The sequence below is a fragment of the Strix aluco genome, chromosome 14 (assembly GCF_031877795.1).
Source record: "Strix aluco isolate bStrAlu1 chromosome 14, bStrAlu1.hap1, whole genome shotgun sequence".
Classification (NCBI taxonomy): Eukaryota; Metazoa; Chordata; class Aves; order Strigiformes; family Strigidae; genus Strix; species Strix aluco.
The window spans coordinates 2,856,932-2,876,792 of record NC_133944.1 but is presented as its reverse complement, the minus strand read 5'-3'; the positions used below and the strand labels follow the sequence as shown (position 1 = coordinate 2,876,792).

Sequence of the window (19,861 nt, the reverse complement as noted above, 5' to 3'; positions counted from 1 at the left end):
ATAAATACAAATAAAATATAAAAATAAAAAAAATACAAAGGGATTCTCTTTAACTCTTTATTTTCCATACATTAAATTTACTCAGATAAAAACATTCTAAAAATGTACAATTTTACTTTTAACAAAGTATAATAAAACATAAAAATCCCAATACCAGAATACTTGACATTTACAATTCAAAATCAAATTAGCTGAATATTAAATATTTACAAAACTATTTAAAATATTTATAAAGTTACATGCACAATTTGTAATACTAGAATTGACCGAAGTAAAAGAAATGGCTCAAATGGGAGCAGGAGTTTCCTTCATTCCTAGTGGAAAGTTATGTCCAAGAGAAGCTGTTAATCTGCACTTGAAAACACACAGGATTTGCTTTCTGCTTCGGTACCAACACGCTTCTTGCTTACGGAAGGAAATTTTAAGAGAGCAAACGGGTAGTTCCAAGGGTTTATGACCAGAGGTGGCTGCGGGCGGGGGGCCTCGACCACCACAGGGGTTTTCTAGACTCGTGCGGGCGCTCCCTTACGTGGGGGTTTTGTCCACATTTGCCCACATCCCTCTCGTTTAACGGGCGTTCTCGACCACCCCGAACCCACAGCTCGGTGAACTCCGCTAAATAAAGGCAGCCACCACCTGTGCAGGGCTGCCGGATGACGTCACTTTTATTTTGGGGAGCCTTGCTCTGCCAAATACCACAGACTACCTTGAATTTTTGAGTACCTTCACCCCGAAGCTTGCCAGCGAGAAAGAACATGAAACAGAATTTGGGGTAACGGTAAAGGGCTAGCGTTAGACCATTAAATTCAGAAGTCTGGTGCTTCATTTGTCAAGATTTAATGACTGTGGTATGAAAAAATTTTACAAAAAGTGGAGTGTGACATGTTTTAGGGAAAAACACCGTGGAACTCTGATTGATACCTCGCTTGCTAACATGAGGCTTCCCTCTTCCCTCTCCTGCTGCTTTGCATCAAGCCTGGCATATTTATTAATGCTTAATGTGCAGACTGCCAGCGCGAGGAGGAGTTTGCTGGAAATTCCACCCTATTTCGGGTATTTCCATCACCAACACTCCCAAACGGAAAACACTTCTCAAACTGAATCGCAACAGAAACCGAGCACGTCGCTCACTCCCCCGAGGGAAGGCTCAGCGCGAACTTCTCCGTGCCCCTGCAGGGAGGTGACTTGGGATTCCCTTCCCTCTTATGCTTAAAAATCTTTTTTATTCCACAGTGAAATCCATTTTGAGAACTAATTCTTTTTATACTTTTAGGACAAAGATAGGAATAAATAGCATTCTTTGAAATCTCCATCTTTCAGTGTATAAAAATAGGTTTTAAGAACTGGTTCTTTCAGCCAGTGAAGCTGGAACTATTCTAAAACAAGCTGCCTTACTTTTCTGGGGTAAAAAGATGGATTTGTGCCTTTCAAAAACAGATTAAGGATTATTTTATGGAACTAAAGTGCTCTGTTCGGACTTCCCAACTTTGGTTGGTCTTGGTACAAGGTGGACAGCGCTCACCGGCAGATCTGACGCCGCAGCTCGCTTCGACTGAGGGAAGGCTCTGCAGTTGCTGCTGGCTCAGCAAACATTTCTGTGTTACACTCGTGCTGCTCTAAGGTACTCAAGACTTCTGAATCTGAACTCACTCGAAAACCAGACTTCACCATTTAAAAACGTTACCTAAAAGTACACATAAGCCACTTGTAAGAAACATCAGCCTTAAACTTTACACAAAGGAAACGATCCCAAAGAAAGCTCGGAAGAAAGGAATGAAACGGTTTGCTGGACAGAAGTTCAGTTTTACAGTCCTGTTGTTATGGTTTCGACTCTGTGATGAATATTAGACGAGACTGCGTGCCCGGCCTTGGGCATTAAAACAAAATGCAACTGGTACAGAAATTACTTTTTTTTTTTTTTTTTTGCTGTTGAGTTTTGCTATTTCGAGAGGGTTTTTTAACACCTGTGTGTGTGTGTTGAAATACAGTTTATTTAAATACAATTCAGTTTTAAAATACTGTTTAAAAAAAGTGAAAAAAAAAAAAACCCAAAACGTTAAGGTTTGGCTTTCAGCACATGTTCCAGGCCACTGGAGAGACCCTCAGAGCTGTAAGGAGTAAACATCGTCACTGAAATCTGCGCATTTCCTTCAGCGTAATACAGTATGACAGATTGTTCCTACCATTGTCTCAAGCTCATTAAGGCAAAGTAAATTGCATTGTCAGGTTTCATCACGTTAGTGTTGCAGATCTGAAGGTTGTTCGTTAGAATACAGGTAACCTCAACCGCAGGCAGAGCGAGCAGGAGCGTTTCGGGGGTGCGCAACGCTGTGGGGAGCGTGAGCTGGGCTGAGAATACACAAAGCTCGTTTTTTATTTTTCGTTGCATAGGAATAAAAAAAAATATTTTTTTTTTTTTTTTTAAAACCAAACGTTACGCAAATTTAGATCTGGGTTTCCACGAAGCCAAATCCGCTATGAACTGCAGATCACCACCACCTGGACCGGGTTTGGTTTCTGGCCATCTCACGTCACCGTGCCTCTCCGAGGGCTGCGGCGCTGCAGATGGCCCGGAACATTTATTTTTTCCCTATGAACACGGTCCAGGAAGGCCTCGACTGTCAGGCTACGCGTTACCCCCTCCCAGTGCCGATTCACTGCCACGGCCCGAGCTCCTCGGGGCAGCTCCGCACCACTTCAAAACCTCCTCCTCGGCTCTGACTTCCCTCAGTTCCGAGCGCACGTCAGCTGCGCCACTACAAATACTGTTCATCCTGGTGTGGTTTGAACTGGTGTAAGAAATACCTCCAAGTGTAAACAAGGCTTCAGACTTTAAAGGTGTCTTCCAAATTACAGTATGCAAATATCTCTATGTCAGACATTTTAAAGAGAAGGCCTCACCCATTTAATGCCGTCAAATTCCTCGGGTGAGCCATGAGGATTAGTATCTTCTTTCAACCAGACAGGACCAAACTGTTTCAAATTAGCAGTTCAAGATTTGTTTGGCTTCCTCTCAAGTCCTAATTTAGATTCGTCACCCACAAATTATGTACGCTAAGTAGTTAACACCAAAGCTAGTCATCTACAATCTATTGCAACGAAGGAGGCCAACAATAAATCCTTCAAAGTCTTGATAATAATGAAGTTTACTACCTTTTACATGTTTTGACTTCTACCACTTCTGAATCCTGTAGCAAAAGCCTCGGGGTAGGAGTCAAAGGGGTTTTTTTTATATAAAGTAAAGCAAAAGCTTACAAACTCTGCTGCCAGAGTTCTTTTTTTTAGGATGGTTTAAAATTCATTTACAAAAGCAGAATAATAAGGTTTCTGTGAAAGAGACCTATATACAGTAACAGGACGTAAAGGTTGGTTTGTGTATTACAGGAAAATATCCTTGAAGCCTTTATGACTCTGGAGTCTCTGGGACTTGGACCCTTGGAAACTAAGTTTATTCCACTGCTGGGAACCCAGCACTATCTAGTAATAAGTGAGACAATGAAGCACAAGTTTGTTTCCAGAAGGAACCGAAACTGCCGTGTGTGTTCTTTTGGAAGGGAAAGGAGAGACTTACTTAAGATTTTTATTGTGTAGTTAAGTCACATAGCCTGCTGGTGCCAATTTTTAAAAGTTGGAACTTCTTTGCCTCTTGCACTGGTCTCAGAGTGACACTGTCTGCTAAAAGTGCAGAAAGCTTGAAGAGTTTTACATTCTTCTGTAGTGCAATCCTTAAAAATCCCAGAGATTAGTGCCTGATCACTTTTGAAAAAAAGTAGACATTTTACCTAGCCCAGGGGTGCCAAAGTCCTTCTGGCGAACGGCCGCTCCTACCTTCAGCCTCCAGCTTCCACTTCAGAATGTAGCTGCCCTGGAGTTAGATGTTTCACCTTAGAAAGTCCACATATGGCAACATTCTCCAGCAAGAAAAAGTACATCGGATGTTGTACTTGCAACAGAAAACGCAGCTGGCCAGCCCCACCATCCGTCCAGTACGCATCGGTCCTGTGACACGTGGTCAGAAGTTCCAACAACAAGATCCAAGCTTGAATTTGGCAATCAAAAATGGGTTTGATGCACCCCTAAGCTAGATTTTCTACCTAGTCTAATAAAGTAAAGCACCTTTGGATTAAAAAATACATTAAGCTTAACAGCAACTGGACGTCTCAGTTTTGTATTTCAATCTCCTTCTATCTCCATGGCTTACAGTATTTTCTTGCCAGAGAAAATATCAGTCTGTGGAGTCAAGACTTTCAGAGGGAGGAGCGTATTTCAGCCTGAACGTACCTGTGGGAGAGGAAAGAGAAAAATTCAACATCAACCCGAGGGAGAGGAAACGGAAGAATTAAACGCCAACCTTTTCACACCCGTTATGTCTCAGAACTTTCTAAAACAACCTGCTGCTTATTAGGTGTGTAAGGCAATATTACAGCGCGCCACCAGCACGCAGCACGGCCGCGGGACGTCTGTTTGCAGCTGGTGGAACTGAAAATCAAGGCACACTTTTACACAGTAAAAGTCACCGGCTTGGATGTAGTTTCAGGGCTGGCAAAAATCCGTTTGGGATAGTTTAAATGGAAATCTAGTTAAACGAAACGGAATTCAGCTTCAAAAAACAGCAGACTACGTTTGTGAAGTTGTCTGAATTAAGACTGATGAGGCAGCGTTGCTTCTTCCCCATTAGCCACTATCAAAATATTAGCCACAGAAACTCCACTAATTAGGTACATTTTAGTGCTGCTGTGAATTGCTGCCTCAAAACCAGTCACTTGTTATAGTAGCCAAATACTTCAGACCTTGTCTGTACCGTATAATATCAAACACAGACATACACTGTAGACAAGACACAACACAAAATACAAGACCTCAGTGCTGTTTGCTCCAGTCAGAAGTTGGTATTTCATTTTTTAAGACCACACCACACGCAAATTATCTCAACACAATATGTCAATCAAAATAAAAAGGAAAAATGGGACTAGAAAGTGCTCTTGGTAAAATAACGTTTCTCTCTTAGTTGTTTCCTGCCCGGAATTAAGGATTTCAGTTCTCTCCTGGAGAAGCCTGTGCTGTAACCCTGTAAGCAACACGCCCTACAAAATAATTATAGCAGCAAACACGGGACCTTCAAGAACATTTGAGCAGCAATTCTCCATTTGGGTTACTATTTTGGGCAGGAAGGGAAAGGGGGAACTGAGATGTTCCGTTTGTAAACTTCCAGGGGAACTTGCAATTATCACCAAAGATGACCTGGATGAGAAGGTAGAAGCAGCAACAACAATTCCACTGCAATACGTCTGGAGAAACTCCCTCCCTCCCTGTGTGCTTCTCCCCTCCCCAGAAACCCCCACAAGCCCCGCACAGCACTCAGCTCTGACCCGGGGCTTTCCTTGGGCCCTTGTCCTCGCATCGGCTCTGCACAAAGCTAAGTTCCAACTTTTACCAATTACAGCTCAAACCCACCAGCTGTCCAGAACGAGATTTTTTTAATGCAAGTCCGAAATGAAAAGCCACGGCAGCCATTTTTCCCCCGCTGTAAAGGCCACACTCTGCGGGCGAGCCCCGGCCATGCCGCTCCCCCCCGCTGCTTTTACCTTGTCGATTGAAATCCATCGGAGGCTGTTTGCAGTCCTGAGCTCTGTGACCACTGGCCCCACAGTTGTAACAGGAGAGGTTCCCATTTTTTTTGTGACTTGAGCCATTGCTGTTTCCCATCATTCCCTGTGCCTGATACACCCCCGCTGTCCCTGCCATAAAGTTCTGCATTGGCGGTACCGCAAACGTCGACTGCCCGGTCATGACGGAGTCCGGCGCTAGGCCGCTGTTATAAGCGGTGTGGACCACGGGGAAGGTCGTGCTGCTGTTGTACTGCTGCGTGTTGATGTAGCCGTTACTACACAAAGGGTTGAAGGGTAGAAATGGAAAAGTAAACATTGAAGGTCCTGAAAACGGGTGCTGAAAATAGTTAGCGTAGCTGACGGTCATACCACTGGAACCGCAGTTCCCGCTACACCCGCAGGAGCTGCACACCATGCACCCGGGCGGCTGCGGCTGCTGCTGCTGGTGGTGATGGTGGTGATGGTTCTGGTTTGGGACCGGGATGCTCCCCGCGGATCCACTGCTGCTGCTGCTGCTGCTGCTACTGCTGCTGCTGCTGCTGTAGAAGTTGTTCTCGGCGACGGAGGAGAGCGTGGGGCTGGAGCTGGGTGCGGGGCAGCTGGGCAGATTGGCCATGGTCGCAAACGATGTGGAGGGGTGGCTGCTGGAGGAGGCTGCGTTACTGTTGGCGCAGAAGCTGCCTTGCATCGGCGCCACTGGCACGCTGCTCATCGCAGAAAAGGCAACTTTGGTGTTGGCTGTGTACAGAGCAGTCCGGGGATTTATTATTGCAGGGGACACCGTTATTTGCATATTACTGGAGCAGGAAGTCTGTCCGGCAATGGCAGAATCAGTAGGAAGAGACGAAGACACCAGGAGTTTGATGGGTGGACGAGCCACGTGGAAGACTGTGCTGGATGTTACAGTGGCAGCAGTACTCGTTTCTACTATTAATCCTGGCTGCTGAGCTGTTTTTATCACTCTGTCCAGAGTCGAAGCGTGTACGACTTTGGTTCGAGGCCCAAAGTTAATAGTAGATGTGGGTGAGCTGTTCTCAGCAGCCCCTGACAGCACCTGCAAGGGCTGGTGGGGAGCAGATGCAGACATGACATCCACCACTGTATTTCCAAAGCTCTTGTCCATTTTGATGCTGCCCCTAGGTCCAGGCGAAACTTTATTTCTTTCTTCTAAAGATAAAAGAGAATGCATAGACGATGAAAGCAGCTTCATGTCTGCATTGCCACGGTCTGATTTATGCACTGAATTTAGCATTCGAATGGGGGTGATGTGAGTAGAGCCCGCTGACATCATCTGCATCGGCAGAGCATGGTGGCCGGACGGATTGGAGCCTGCATCGTTCTGCACTGGCAAGACCTGAGCCGTGGGTCTGGCAGAGCTCGAAGTGAAATGATTCAGTAACATCACTGGCTTCTCCTTTTCAGAACCGTCTAAGTGAATCTCTAAACCTAGGGACAGAAACATCTATAAATACAACCGCTTCACTAGGCAAAGCCGGCCGACACCGGCCCCCTCCCTGGCTGTTTCTCTTACGTCTCTCGTTCTCCTCGGCGCTGTCCGAGCTCTCTTCCCGTGTCTGGATCCCCATGGGGCTGGAAGAAGAGCTGGAGTACTCGGAAGAGCTGCCCTCCCGGGGCAGTGGGTGGGCTGGCTGATCCACATCCACTCGCAGCTCTGCGGATAAAGGGCGTGCGAGCAATCAGGGAATGCAAACAGGAGTAGTAACACCTCCTTGACAGGACCTAATTACAACTCTTTCATGACACCATCTAATATGCAGCGATGCTCAAGATTTACAGAGATACAGGAGGTGTAACAGTCGCTGACTAGTGCCATTCACACAGAAGCCATAAAGAGGAAACTACTTTTTCTTGCACTCCCTCTAGACAGGAATCAGACTTTCTGATTGCTCCCTGTTGCTTACTGAAGGGAGATCTCCTCGCCCTCTACAACTCCCTGACAGGAGGGTGCAGAGAGGGGGGATGAGTCTCTTGAGCCAAGGAACCAGCGCCAGGACAAGAGGGAATGGCCTCAAGCTGCGCCAGGGCAGGGTCAGACTGGCTCTTAGGAAGGATTTCTTTGCAGAAGGGGTTGTTGGGCGTTGGAATGGGCTGCCCAGGGCAGGGGGGGAGTCCCCATCCCTGGAGGGGTTGAAGAGTCGGGTTGACCCAGCGCTGAGGGATCTGGTGGGGTTGGGAACGGTCAGGGTGAGGTTCATGGTTGGACGGGAGGATCTTCAAGGGCTTTTCCAACCCAGATGACTCTGGGATTCTGTGATTCTATTAAGCCACTGACATTGCAGAAGATAAAGCTTACAACAGGCTGGTGAAAAAGCAGTATGAGTTTGCTCTTGTGCGAAGACATAAGCAGCCCCGAGAGCGCAGCAGTGTCTTCTGCTCCTCTTTCTTACCTGCAGCATGGTTGCCACGAATACTCTGGATAGGCCCTACGTGCGTAGTAGGGGGAACCCTTGCCACACCACTGCTGGTAACTGAAGAAGGTGTTGTGGGGTTTAGGCACCGTTTCTCTGATTTTTCTCTATAGGGCGATGGAGAAGAGTATGAAGAAACAGAAACTGGCTAAAGCACAACAACAGATAAATCCATTTCTGAATGAAACTGAAGCAGACAAAGCCCACTAAATAATCCACTAAAAGTTATGCTGCTTTCAAATGGCAACATTCAGAAATCACATCAATCTTGACTGTAGCTTCTTGCCAGCAGTTACATTTGGACTATTTGCCATCTGATTACAACGCTAATGCTCTTATTTGTACAAGGTAAAACATCACCAAATGGTGACTAAATTCTATCGCACATTACGTAAGCACATCCCAAACCTAGCCATGCACACCAAAACAAAAGAGAAGCCAAATGCAGTCATTTTGCAAACACACTCTGGAAAAAACTAAGAGCGATGAAAAATGCTGTCAAGCAGTTTTGATAAATGGGCATGGATTTGGATTTTTTTAATTGCTTTTTAAGTAACTGCAGTAGCTTCAGAATAAACATTTCTCTCTAAGCGGAGACACAAAAAAAAGGACAATCTGTTGCATCAGTTTCCCCAAAGGGCTGTTAATATTGCACAGAGCACTGGCCTTCTTTCTGTCGCCTTCACCACATAAAGCTGTGATCTTCCTGAGACCAGGGTTACCCACAACTGCCCTGACCGTCAGTGGTTTGCGCCCCCCCCGCCCCCAAAGGTACAAGTCCAGATCCTGTTGCCTCTGGCAACCCACACCCCAGCTCTGGTAGTCAGCAGAGGCCTGAGTGGCCGCAGCTGCCACGGGTCACCGCGGGGCACCACGGAGGCTCTCAAAGTAGCTGTGCTTCGTTCACGCTGACAGGAAGGCAAAAAATTGTCAGGTCTTATGAAGAAAAAGTCCTGCTGGGCATCCTGACCTTCTGTGTGCATCACCTGAGCTTGCAAATCCTCCAGCTCAGCGGCTTGCTTGCCTCATTCCCCCCTGCCTCATGAATCTCAGGTAGGTGGTGAGCCCAAAATGGGAACAGGATTGCACACCTGCTTTACAATACCTACTACACAAATTTAAAAAAACCCTAAGCAACAGTATGTATCTTTTGTAAATTATTTAAAGATGCCCCCCTCCTTAGAAGAGCTGCCAATGTGACAGGTGAGGACAGGAATTTATGTTATGACTGGGTTACCATATCCATTTAAAACGGAGTTCACAAATTCTTTACCTTTGGTTATCCTTACCACTACCCTGAACAGGCAACAGTAAACCAGTAAGTACTAAATATTATCTAGAAAGCCCCCGTTTCAAGAGCTTTTCAAAGTAACCGACACAACGGGAGAGGAAGGGAGATAAGCATTACCCATATTTACAGGTGGGAAGCCTGGTAGGTTTATGGTCTGGAAAGCAAAGACCATTGTAAAACTTGCATTAAATCTCTTATGACCTTAAAAAGACAGTTCTCCCACACACACACACTTACTTCTCCAACTCTAGTTGGGTCTTGAGCTTCTTCTTTGCTCCCATGGTGAGAGATTCAAACTTATTCAGATCTTCCTCAGTAAGACTCAGAAACTTGTAAAGAAAAAAAGCATGCTTAGTTTTATAGCCTGAAATATTCTTATTTACATTTTCAGTAAAGATCAGTTCTGAAAAACAACTGTAAAGCCATTTTTTAAACATATGTTAATTCAAAGAAACTCTCTACTCCAGTTTTAAATTACTGAATCAGTGTAGAATAAAAGTGTGGGGGGCTGGCATGAAGGAAAGAACATCTGTAGATAAATTAAATTTAATTAGGTGTGTGCTTATATTAACCATAATGAAGATGAAGTAATTTGTGTACATATTAAAATAGAACTTTGTGCTATAAATGCGTTTAAGGATCTGTTTCTCTTTAAAAAATCGCTCTGGTTTTCCTAGTTGTGTCATTTAACAGAAATCAATGTGCAGTCATCTCATCAGTTTAATTGGAAAACATACTCCAAAATTAAATTTTATAACAAAATATAGACATAGAATATGAAATATATACATTTATAATATGATGGAAATGAAAGCCAGCAAAGTATGCATAATACATGTTAAACCACACGAGAATATGCACAGTTTTGCTCCTTTATTAAAGAAAAAGACCACTATATATTTTCTCTCACATAATGAAGAAAACCAAATCAGAAGACTCTGGTAACAGATTATAATGAAATACATACAACATGCTATAACTAGCACAAAGCCACCCCAGTTTAGACCTGGCTCAACCTAAGCACTTAGTCCACTGGAGGGCGTTCAAGGCTAAAAGACAGTAAGAGGATATGAATTTTACAGATGGAGCTGGGTAAATGCTGTAAAAGTATTCTGTTTAGATAAAATCCAGCACAGATAGGTGTAATTTGTGACTCTTACTATGCAAATATATAAGTGATTATTCTTCCACAAGAATTTCTGCAGAAAACAAAAACCTCACATTCACTGGCAGGTATGTACACATGCTAATGTTCATGTCAGAAGTCTCTGTGAATCTTTTTTTTTTAAATAAGGACAACGAAATATTTTGGGAGAAAAATCCATCAAGTAGCAGAAATTAAAAAAAAAAATCCGCAAATTTTAGTTATCTACTGCCCATCAAAGGGATGAACAGGGAGCCAAAGCAGAGCTCCTAAGGCAGCACGCAGGATCTTCAAGCATTCAGTGAAGAATTCTGAAACAGGCGGCAGCTGTCAAACAGCTCAGGCCCCGGACACACCACAGATTGAAAATAGAAAAAAAGGTGTTTTTATCAAAATATTATTGCTTCAGGAGAGTGCAAACCTCCCCAGCGTTTGCCAATAGCTTCTGCAATTCTCATTGCAGATGTTTGCAGCCTCCCTCGCTGCACTAGAGCACGTAAGGATAATTTAAAAGCTGGCTCCCTTAATCCACTGCCCTACCTTCTCCATTGTGAGCTGTTTGAAGACAGGATAGTATTTGTGCAACCGCAGTTTCCTGAGCCAGTCTAAGATCCCGTTTTGCTCCTGTGTCTGAGGGGTCTGTGGACTGGAAGACATTAACATGGGTGCAGAAGAGGTGTCCATCTGGGTGCGATAGGCCAGCGACGAGCCAGTCCCTCCCGCGTGGGAACAGTGGGGTAGTGCAACAGGAGCAGCAGCCGAGTGCTGAACATGATTCTGAGAAGACTGAATGCCAGCCACTCCACAGATAGGTCTGCAAAATAGTAACGTAATTCGATTTAGCACACTGAATCTGTGTCACCCAGAGTTCAGCTACTATGGCCGTACAAATCTACCACTTCCAGGATTTCTGGTAAAACCTGCACTATTTGATCCAAGTTACAGATTTGTACCTATGCTGTTCAATAGCACAATAAAACCAGCACAGTTTAGGGCAAATAGTAAGCCTTCTGTTCAGCTGAATCAAGAGGTTTCCTTTTATAATCACAGATAATATATGTTCCACTACCTCTCTGTGATTTAAAAAAGATTTAGAGAGAATGGCTGTGGCTTTTTGCTAAAAAGAAGCAGCCCAAATATAACCCCATGGAAATTTTTTTATATGTGGAAGTGGCAAAATAACCCACAATACTGGCTCCTTAGAGGGTTCTGGTTTTCGCTGGAGAAAATGAAAATTGCTTCTTAAGAGGATGAGTTCTGAGTTTGTTAAATCCTAACAGAAGGCAATAGAATTTCTTTCCTTCTTTTCCCAAGGCTGAGTTCTACCTCCCTTGGAAGAGGTTTCCTTCCTCCCTCTGAAAGGCAAACTCCTGCTGTACAAGGAAACATTCAAATATGCTGTAGAGAGAAAAACCCTTTCAGAGATGCTCTAGTTTCCCTTTGCCCACGAAGACTTTTACACTAGGTATGAGCAGATCTGTTCCTACAATTTGGATGATCATTATTTCTTTTAAGTATGTAATTGAGACCAGTACGTATTATTCCTTGTATGTGACTGAGGCCATTACGACTAAGGCAGTAAGCAGCGAATCACAAAGAAATCACCCATCACCACAGCTCAATGTTTAAGTGTTGATGCCAATTAATAGTTAAAGCTTTAAACATTTTGAGAAATGCTGCTAGAAGGGGTGTTCATCGGTTTTACTGCCAGCGGAACACTGCAATTGTCTGATCTTATCTCCCATATACCGCAGGTCAAAAGGTTTCCCTAAATTCTTCCCTGAACATACACAGCTCTTAGGAGAAGAGAGCCACTGCTGATTTCATAACCATCAACGACAAGAGATTCTGTCACAATGCTAGAGAGTTTGGTCCAATGGTAATTACATTTTATATCCTTTATTTTTGAAGCTGAAGTTGAATTCTGTCTTCCATTTAGAGTAATTATATCAAGTTGTATTTGACTTGCAAAGCATTACCTCAGTTTTGTTGTCTTTGTGATCAGCTCACTGCAAAACTTTTCTTTCAAACAATTGCCTATTCTGAGCTCTTGCAGTTATTATTCTAATACATGTTTTCTTAAGGCATGTGAGGAATGAACAAATGCCAACACTAGGAATGCCAGTAGGACCTTATACCAATATTCTCACCATTTCTCTGGTTTGGGCAGACCACACACTAAGGCTAAAATTTCTTAAAATCTTCTACAGATGAATATGAAAGTGTAGACGCGAATGGGGAGACAGATAATTACCTATGTAATGGGGTTTTACAACTAACCAGAACAAATGTAAACCAAATAAATAATTCACCTTCCAGATGTTCCCAGCGTAGTTCCTACTTTATAAAGGGAGGGGTTGCCAGGATCTAAAAACAGGGAACAGAAGTTACAAATGGCATCAGTTTATGACATGTACATCGGTACAAAACATTAATTTTTAAACTTGATTTAAACTTACTTGAACTCTGAAGTTGCTGTGAAGGAGATGAAGTGCTGAAGAACTTTCTAACGTGGTCATTTTTCACCACATGGGAAGGTAATGGTGCCAAATACCTGCACATTCATCAAAAGCAAATAAACCCCCCATTCTGTTAGATTTGACTGGCAGCTGCCTATGCAATCATGATTGTAGATGGCACATGAAATTTTGAAATTGAAGTTAACATTTTGAAACTAAACCATAAAAGACGTAACACCATGCAATTCTGAATCAATGTAGACTTGAAATGTATGGATATTCTTATCCTCGATACTACTTAAACATGTTACTGTTGTGTTGCTTTCATTCTGCTTAGCATTTCATTAAAGATACTTAATTTAGGAATGCTGAATGCGTGTAAGGCAGAAAATGTTAAAATATCAACTTGAAAATTTCATTTCAAATTCACAAACCTGAAGACCATAAAATATAGATGTATCTGTTATTTAATTTTCTCCTCTTCGAGAGATAAACAGCAGATGCAGAATCTGGCAGTGTAGGGAAAAAGGCTGTAAAACTTATGTCACATTTTCCCTAGGATGGCTGTGCCTCTTTTTGGGGAAAAAAGGGCAATCTCCTAAAACTTTGCAATGTATAAAGTGCGTTCTATCAACATGACTAAACTTCTTATTGTCATGCAAACTGGACTGCCTTTTGCCAAATCTTCTATAGATTTAAAAGCATATAGAAACCTGTTTAAAGAAGAGAGCGTTTTGACCATCTCTTTGTCATTTTTAAAGTCTTGGAGTAAAAAATAATTCAGCTCTACACACACAAACACGCTTTCCACCTTGAAAAATCACAGTTTATTTCTGAATTTTTCAAATATGTAGCACTTAACAGCTTCTTCCTGTGCTCCAAAGGCACAACTGTTGCTGTGTAAATGCAGATTGCTGCTCTATTAACCTAGATTTGTAGACTGTTGCTAGCTAAACAGCAGCAGCAGCAACACGCATTTGTCTCTTACCCTCCCTAATTCTCATCAATAGGCTGTGATCCTCAAAGCACAGAAGGGACTGTTTGAAATGTTAATGCTGTTTGCAATGAAAAATAATCTAGGCATGCACCTGCTAGCTCTGACTATGGAAAAACAATATCCACTGCGGCTCTGCCAATGGTGGACAAAAGTCTTGTCTCGATTTAGGGGAAAGAGGTGTTTAGCTGAAGCTCTAACAAAAGTTAATTAGTATTTTAAAATGTCATTTAGTAATTTGCATAGATACAGACAGTAGTAGCCAAAAATAATTTAAGTCCCTCAAATTTTCCTAGCAAAGCTATTTCAGTATTTAGAAAGAGAGAACTGCTGTGACCTGCCACAGATGATGATTTTTAAAACGGTGTTTTAGATTAGATAATGGGCAGGTGATTGCTGATAATGTGAAGAGGTACTATCTAAGGCTTCAAAAATTTCTTAGCTGTAATCATTTCCAAAAATTTAAGGGCCATAATATATACATAAATCCCTACCTTTTTAAAAATGAAAATAAATAAACACCATGACAACCTAAAACAACTGCGACAATAAAAAACTCTGTGAAAGGGTAGGGGGAAAAGAAATCCCCACAACTCATCCCTCAATACAGACAGATGTCTATTCAGGCAACTATTTTCTCCTGAGTTTTGGGGGTTTTTTAAAAGCAGTTTTGGCTGTTCTTTGAGCCCAAACCAAGCTTCTGCAAAGCCAATGATCCTCTATTTGTTTTTAACAAGGAATGAGGAAATGTCAGTTCTCCAGGAAGCTTAATACAGAAGATTATTACCATCTGTATTTCTGAAGAAAGAATTCCTGAAATATTCTTATGCACTGGAATTAGTAGAACATCAAGAAATAACGCTCAGGATCAGGGTCTAATTTCTTGAAAGTAATTTAGAATATGAACATAATATTTCTATTTCCTGTTTTTTTCTTCCAGTTGGTGATAAAAGCCAACTGTCAAGATAAAAAAAACCACAATAACAAAACCCCCAGCATACCTAAGGTCCGATTCCAGGTCCATGTGGTTCCGTTCTAGGTAAAATGAATCTGGACCAGCTAGGCAAGGAATGAATTTCTCCAAGTTTTCTTCTGGATACAGCTGAGATAGCTAAAGGTGGAGGATATTACAAATAATAAGTGAAAAGAAGACTTGTTACTCATATGAGATGCAAGGCACAGCAATTTATAGGTCAAACATTTTATGAAATTCAATCTATCTGTATTATCTCAGTACATTTTGAAAAATGTCATTGAACAAAATTACATATAGGGACAAAACATCTCTCAGTTTGCAAAGTATTTTTCATATCGCCTTTACCTTTGAAATAAATTCAGTCACTTCAGTGGAAGATTTGGTTACCAACGTCACTGAAGAATCAGACCACAGGACCTTAGGAAGTAAAAAGTATTCAGTTTAGTAACTAATAGTCAGGGTTTTAAGTTGGGCTCCAAAACATCAATAACAGGTATCAAATGTCTCCCACAGACTGCAAGAAGGTTTGTAACATGTGACATCAACAAGGAAAAACTTTTTTGTGCACAAGTAACTATTGCTCGGTCCTCCCTTGCTGCCCGATTCTTGCTGTTATTATACTTAACAACTATTCTGAATGCTTAAAAAAGCACTTCATAGTTTACACAGCCATTGCACTCTGCAGACATCCAGTATTAAGGAACAGACTACTAAGTAATGGAAATTTTTTTTTCTTATTATTGTTAAAGAAAACAGCTGGTTTGTAGAATCTGACGTGCAATCCGAACAACTCACCGCAGCACAACAGTGCCTATTTATAATTAATCAACTCCATATGCCGTACAAAGTTGAAGATGGCAGGAAATCCCCCCACTGCAAAAAAAGGCAAAACCTTAGAAATGAAACCTGCAGTTACTGCTCTAGCTACGCTCCTTAGGCACCATTTTGTATGTGCCCTAGAAAAAGGAAATCGTGCAGTATCTCTTCCCATACGCTTTCTGCATTAAGTCATTACATTCTTAGATACAGAGGCACTTATTGGTTGGTAGATGATTACTTTAACTGAGCCAAAAGTCAGGATTTCTTGGCACAACGAATACCAGCGTAAGACTGGCCAATGCTAAGTCCCTTCAGACTTAAGATATCTATTCAAGGCGTCTGGAAGGCATATGGATCTTCAGCAGTTCTATAGGGGAAGAAGCTGGGTTTACGGGTTGAAGAATCAGGAGGCCATCTTCTCACATGACACTAGTTTCAATGACAACTGAAAACATACACAAAGTTTTTCCAGCCATCAGAAGGCTGCCAAAAAGACTGGTGAGAGGAGAGTATTTCAAAATATATTACATAATGGAGGAATTTCCTCTCTGCAGAGCTGTTACACAAAAAGTTAAGGGGGAAAAAAAAAAGCGCAGAAAACTTAAGCCTGTGGGGTTTTTTGTTTTTTTTTAAAGTTTGTGATAAATTAATATTTTTTTTTAGATTCATGAGAAATTTCAGTGAATGTAGGAGAAATTTCTCTTTCTTTCTAGTTTTGTAATAACCCCACATTTGTAACAACTTACATTTTGCTAACTTGTTATAATTTTCAATACTTATAAAACAATAACGTGAACTGCAAACGCAGGAAACAATAGCATTGCGAAGCGATGCTGAAAACACTAAACTGCTCTATTGACCTTCTATTCCCAAGTTACTAAACAAAACATTTAATAGTTGGGTTTCTAACCCAGCAAACAGCAATTTATTAAGCTCAGCTAAACTATGCACTGTTCTTTCAGTTACAAACCATCACGTAAAATACTGGTAAAAGTCGTTTCTGCTATTTATAGAAAAACTTATAATAGGAGAAGATATTTCACAAGATACTAATACGCAACTGGAGTCCAGACAACTACATACTTCATAAAGATTTTTAAAACCCCTTGAAAAAATCCTGTCTAATATTGATGACATTTGGAACAACGATGAGATTCAGAATCGAGTCATGCAGAGGTTAACGCTGTCAGCATCGCAGGAAGATGCTGAACTGATGCTCTATCTTGGGTGGTAGTTTTAAAGAATAACTTTTTCTTTTTGGTAAAAGTTGTAGATAATTGAAATTCTACTGTCCGTTTTCTTTCGGGTTCTCCTTTTCGCACCAACTGTTTGGCTCCGTTGCCTCATTAAGCAAACCAAAGACATTTTCTGGGCTTTGCATTCTGAATTTTGGAATAAGTCGTCCAACTAGATGGAAGAAAAGCAGTTTGTCATTCTTTCTCGCCAGTACCCTGAATCCACTATTAACACAAGGTTTCACAGAATGAAGTCATCCCTCCACAGAAACTGTGAGCAATGACCGAACCTCCAAAAGCTGCATAAAAACGGGGGGAAGCCACTTCTCCTAGCAGCTTGTGGCTAACCACTCTCATTCCAAAGAAACTATTCTCACTTCCAGTTTGAATTAGTCTGGCTTCAATTTTCAGACAACAGTTCCTGTTATGCCTTCTTCTGCTAGATTAACACTCCCTTTACCGTAAAATATTTTCTTCCCTTTGAAAATGCTTTTTTATGATACTGAAAGTCACCTTTCCATCAAGTTCTTTAAGTCTCTCACTACATGGCATTTTCCTCAAGTCTTGAATAATTTCCATAGCTATTTTCTGTACTCTTCAACACCCCTTTTAAAACCAGTAACGCCTGAACCATATGCCACAGTCTCACACTCCCTTCAGTGCTGAATGCAAAGATAAATGACCATCCTACCTCTTTTTCCCTATGTGCAGCAGAGCCTAAGAGTCTAAACTCTCATTTGTCCAGATTAAGACTTAAATTCTTTCTAGCTTCTGCATTCCAGCACATAGATAAACACTCTGTAACTGTTGTATGATATTTTCCTCTAAATATATACTTTGACATAACTTCCTGCGTTAGAGTGAATTTTTTGTTTGCCTGTGTCCCACTTACCAGACAATCTCTGCATCATCCACAAATGTTCAACAGCCATTTATGACTACTGCCAAATCATTGATTAAAAAATCTGATTACCATCTATATCCCAAAGGAGCTCCACTAGGCCAATGTCTGGGATATAACAATGAAGTTGAGAATTTCTTTAACTCCTCAAGTATTATCCTGCCTTCCTTCACAGTAAAACAAAAAAACAAAAAACAAAAAACAAAATCACAAAAAAAATCACCAAAACTTACCTCAAAGGAATATTCAACATTTCTTTCATTCTTCTTGTGTGCCAGTCCCTTTAATTCCACTTTTTCAACACTCACTATGAAAAAGCAAAGAGATAAGAAGAATGAGGAGGATATTCTTGAACGCATGCAGAAGTGATGACTCTTTAGGAGTGCCAGGACTCGTTTTGAGAGCGTCCAACGACTTACGACGGTGCTTCAGGTGCACAGCTCGGGCTGGCCTCGCTTGGCAGACGGGAAGGTTGGTACCACTGCCCCGTGGTGCTTTCGATTCTAACCTCAGCAGGGCTTTGTTTCAACCAGTATCCAAACAATACACTAAATGCAAAGTTCTTTATTTCCTCATGGCCTTATCATACCACTCATTGGTGTAATAACAGAACGCTACACAAACATGCATGGATTTATCTCAGTAACATGAAGTAGCAACCACCACCCACCCGAAGGAAAACTGGCGGACAGAGAAACGAAGACAGGCAAAAGTCTCCGTGTTTTCAGGGGCTGATTTTGCAGGGAGTTTAGTGTGTTTTTACTACAGTGTTGACACCACAGCTCCTCCTTGACTACAGTTTCATGGAAAATTTCAGCCTCAATTACTGCAATTTGAGTAAGTTGTAAGTAAAAACAGGATCTTACTGTGGAAAGGGTTGAATAACAGTACAGGTCACTGCTTCCATCTCTACATATGATATACAGCCTTTAAAGACACGATCTTATGCATCAGATATTTGATACGCTAAATTCTTGGAGACTCTCATTTCCCAATACACACAGATCAGAAATTCCACCATGCTAAACTTTATGGAGATTATTTTACTGACTTTCTATTTCTCTTGCAAATTTCTCCTGCCTTTTGACTGCACACATGGGGATACACACACAGAGAATTTTTCTTATAAAAGCCAATTTACATTGGCTTAAAAATTAAAAAGCAATTATACTAAAATAAAGTCACTAGAATTTTACCTCCAAGCAGCAGGTGCTTGAAGGGATGCATGCTGTGTATACCGTGTTTTCACTTAGTGGTTTTAACAATCAAAACCCAGAGCCCTACCATTTTGTTTCTGACAAACCACCATTTACAAGATGTTTACCTGCTTTCAAGACTATTTGTACACTAAGACTCAAGCTGATGTTTCTCACATCTAACTTCCTCATAACATAACTGCATGACAAAAGAGTTGCAGTGCAAAGTCACAGCGACAGCATTACAACAGGCAACCTATTTCATCAGCAGCTGCGCGTCTCCCTACTCCCCACAGCGAGACTTCAGCCAAAGCCACCCTATTGTCTGTCTGGAGCTTGATTTTCCTCTACCTTAAAACAATCATGTCCTGAAGTCTTTATTGTGGCCATTTAAAATGTTTTGTTGTGTCCTGTTCACTTAAAAATGTTACAACCTAGGTCTTGGCTGTTTTAAAGACCTCCTCTGAGTCTTATTTATTTGCAGTTGAAATTTTTAGAACTGGCAAGTTTTAAATAGATCTACAGGTGTTTGTGTCTGTCTTTAAAATACAGAATTAACATTCCTTTTATGATCATCTCAACCATTCCTTCTCCAGGTAATTCCCAACTACAACAACATAGATCCTTGAGTTTCTGAATAATGTCAATTCATTCCTTACTACATTCTCCTGCATATTATGCTTTTTGTAGACTTGCTCCTTGAAAAGTTTTCAGTGGATTCCTCTCACGCTTCTGAAATGATTTTACAGTGCTACCGTGCTGCTACACTGCATGGTGAGCACCACAGGAATAAATCTTCTGCATGCCA

General features: G+C 41.6%; 1 protein-coding gene across 1 annotated transcript in view; it reads right to left on the bottom strand.

Annotated features, from left to right (window-relative positions):
- Positions 1–43: 43 nt before the first annotated feature.
- ZCCHC14 (zinc finger CCHC-type containing 14) overlaps positions 44–19,861 on the bottom strand; it is a 55,373-nt gene continuing 35,555 nt past the window's right edge. The window contains exons 3-13 of the mRNA XM_074840063.1: positions 18,091–18,164; positions 15,248–15,319; positions 14,928–15,037; positions 12,933–13,027; positions 12,786–12,840; positions 11,014–11,287; positions 9,567–9,658; positions 8,018–8,145; positions 7,141–7,281; positions 5,586–7,055; positions 44–4,281 (exon numbers count right to left, since the gene is read on the bottom strand). Of these exons, the coding sequence (XP_074696164.1) occupies positions 4,226–4,281; positions 5,586–7,055; positions 7,141–7,281; positions 8,018–8,145; positions 9,567–9,658; positions 11,014–11,287; positions 12,786–12,840; positions 12,933–13,027; positions 14,928–15,037; positions 15,248–15,319; positions 18,091–18,164 (2,567 nt within the window). The 3' untranslated portion in view covers positions 44–4,225. The remainder of the gene's footprint in view (positions 4,282–5,585; positions 7,056–7,140; positions 7,282–8,017; positions 8,146–9,566; positions 9,659–11,013; positions 11,288–12,785; positions 12,841–12,932; positions 13,028–14,927; positions 15,038–15,247; positions 15,320–18,090; positions 18,165–19,861) is intronic.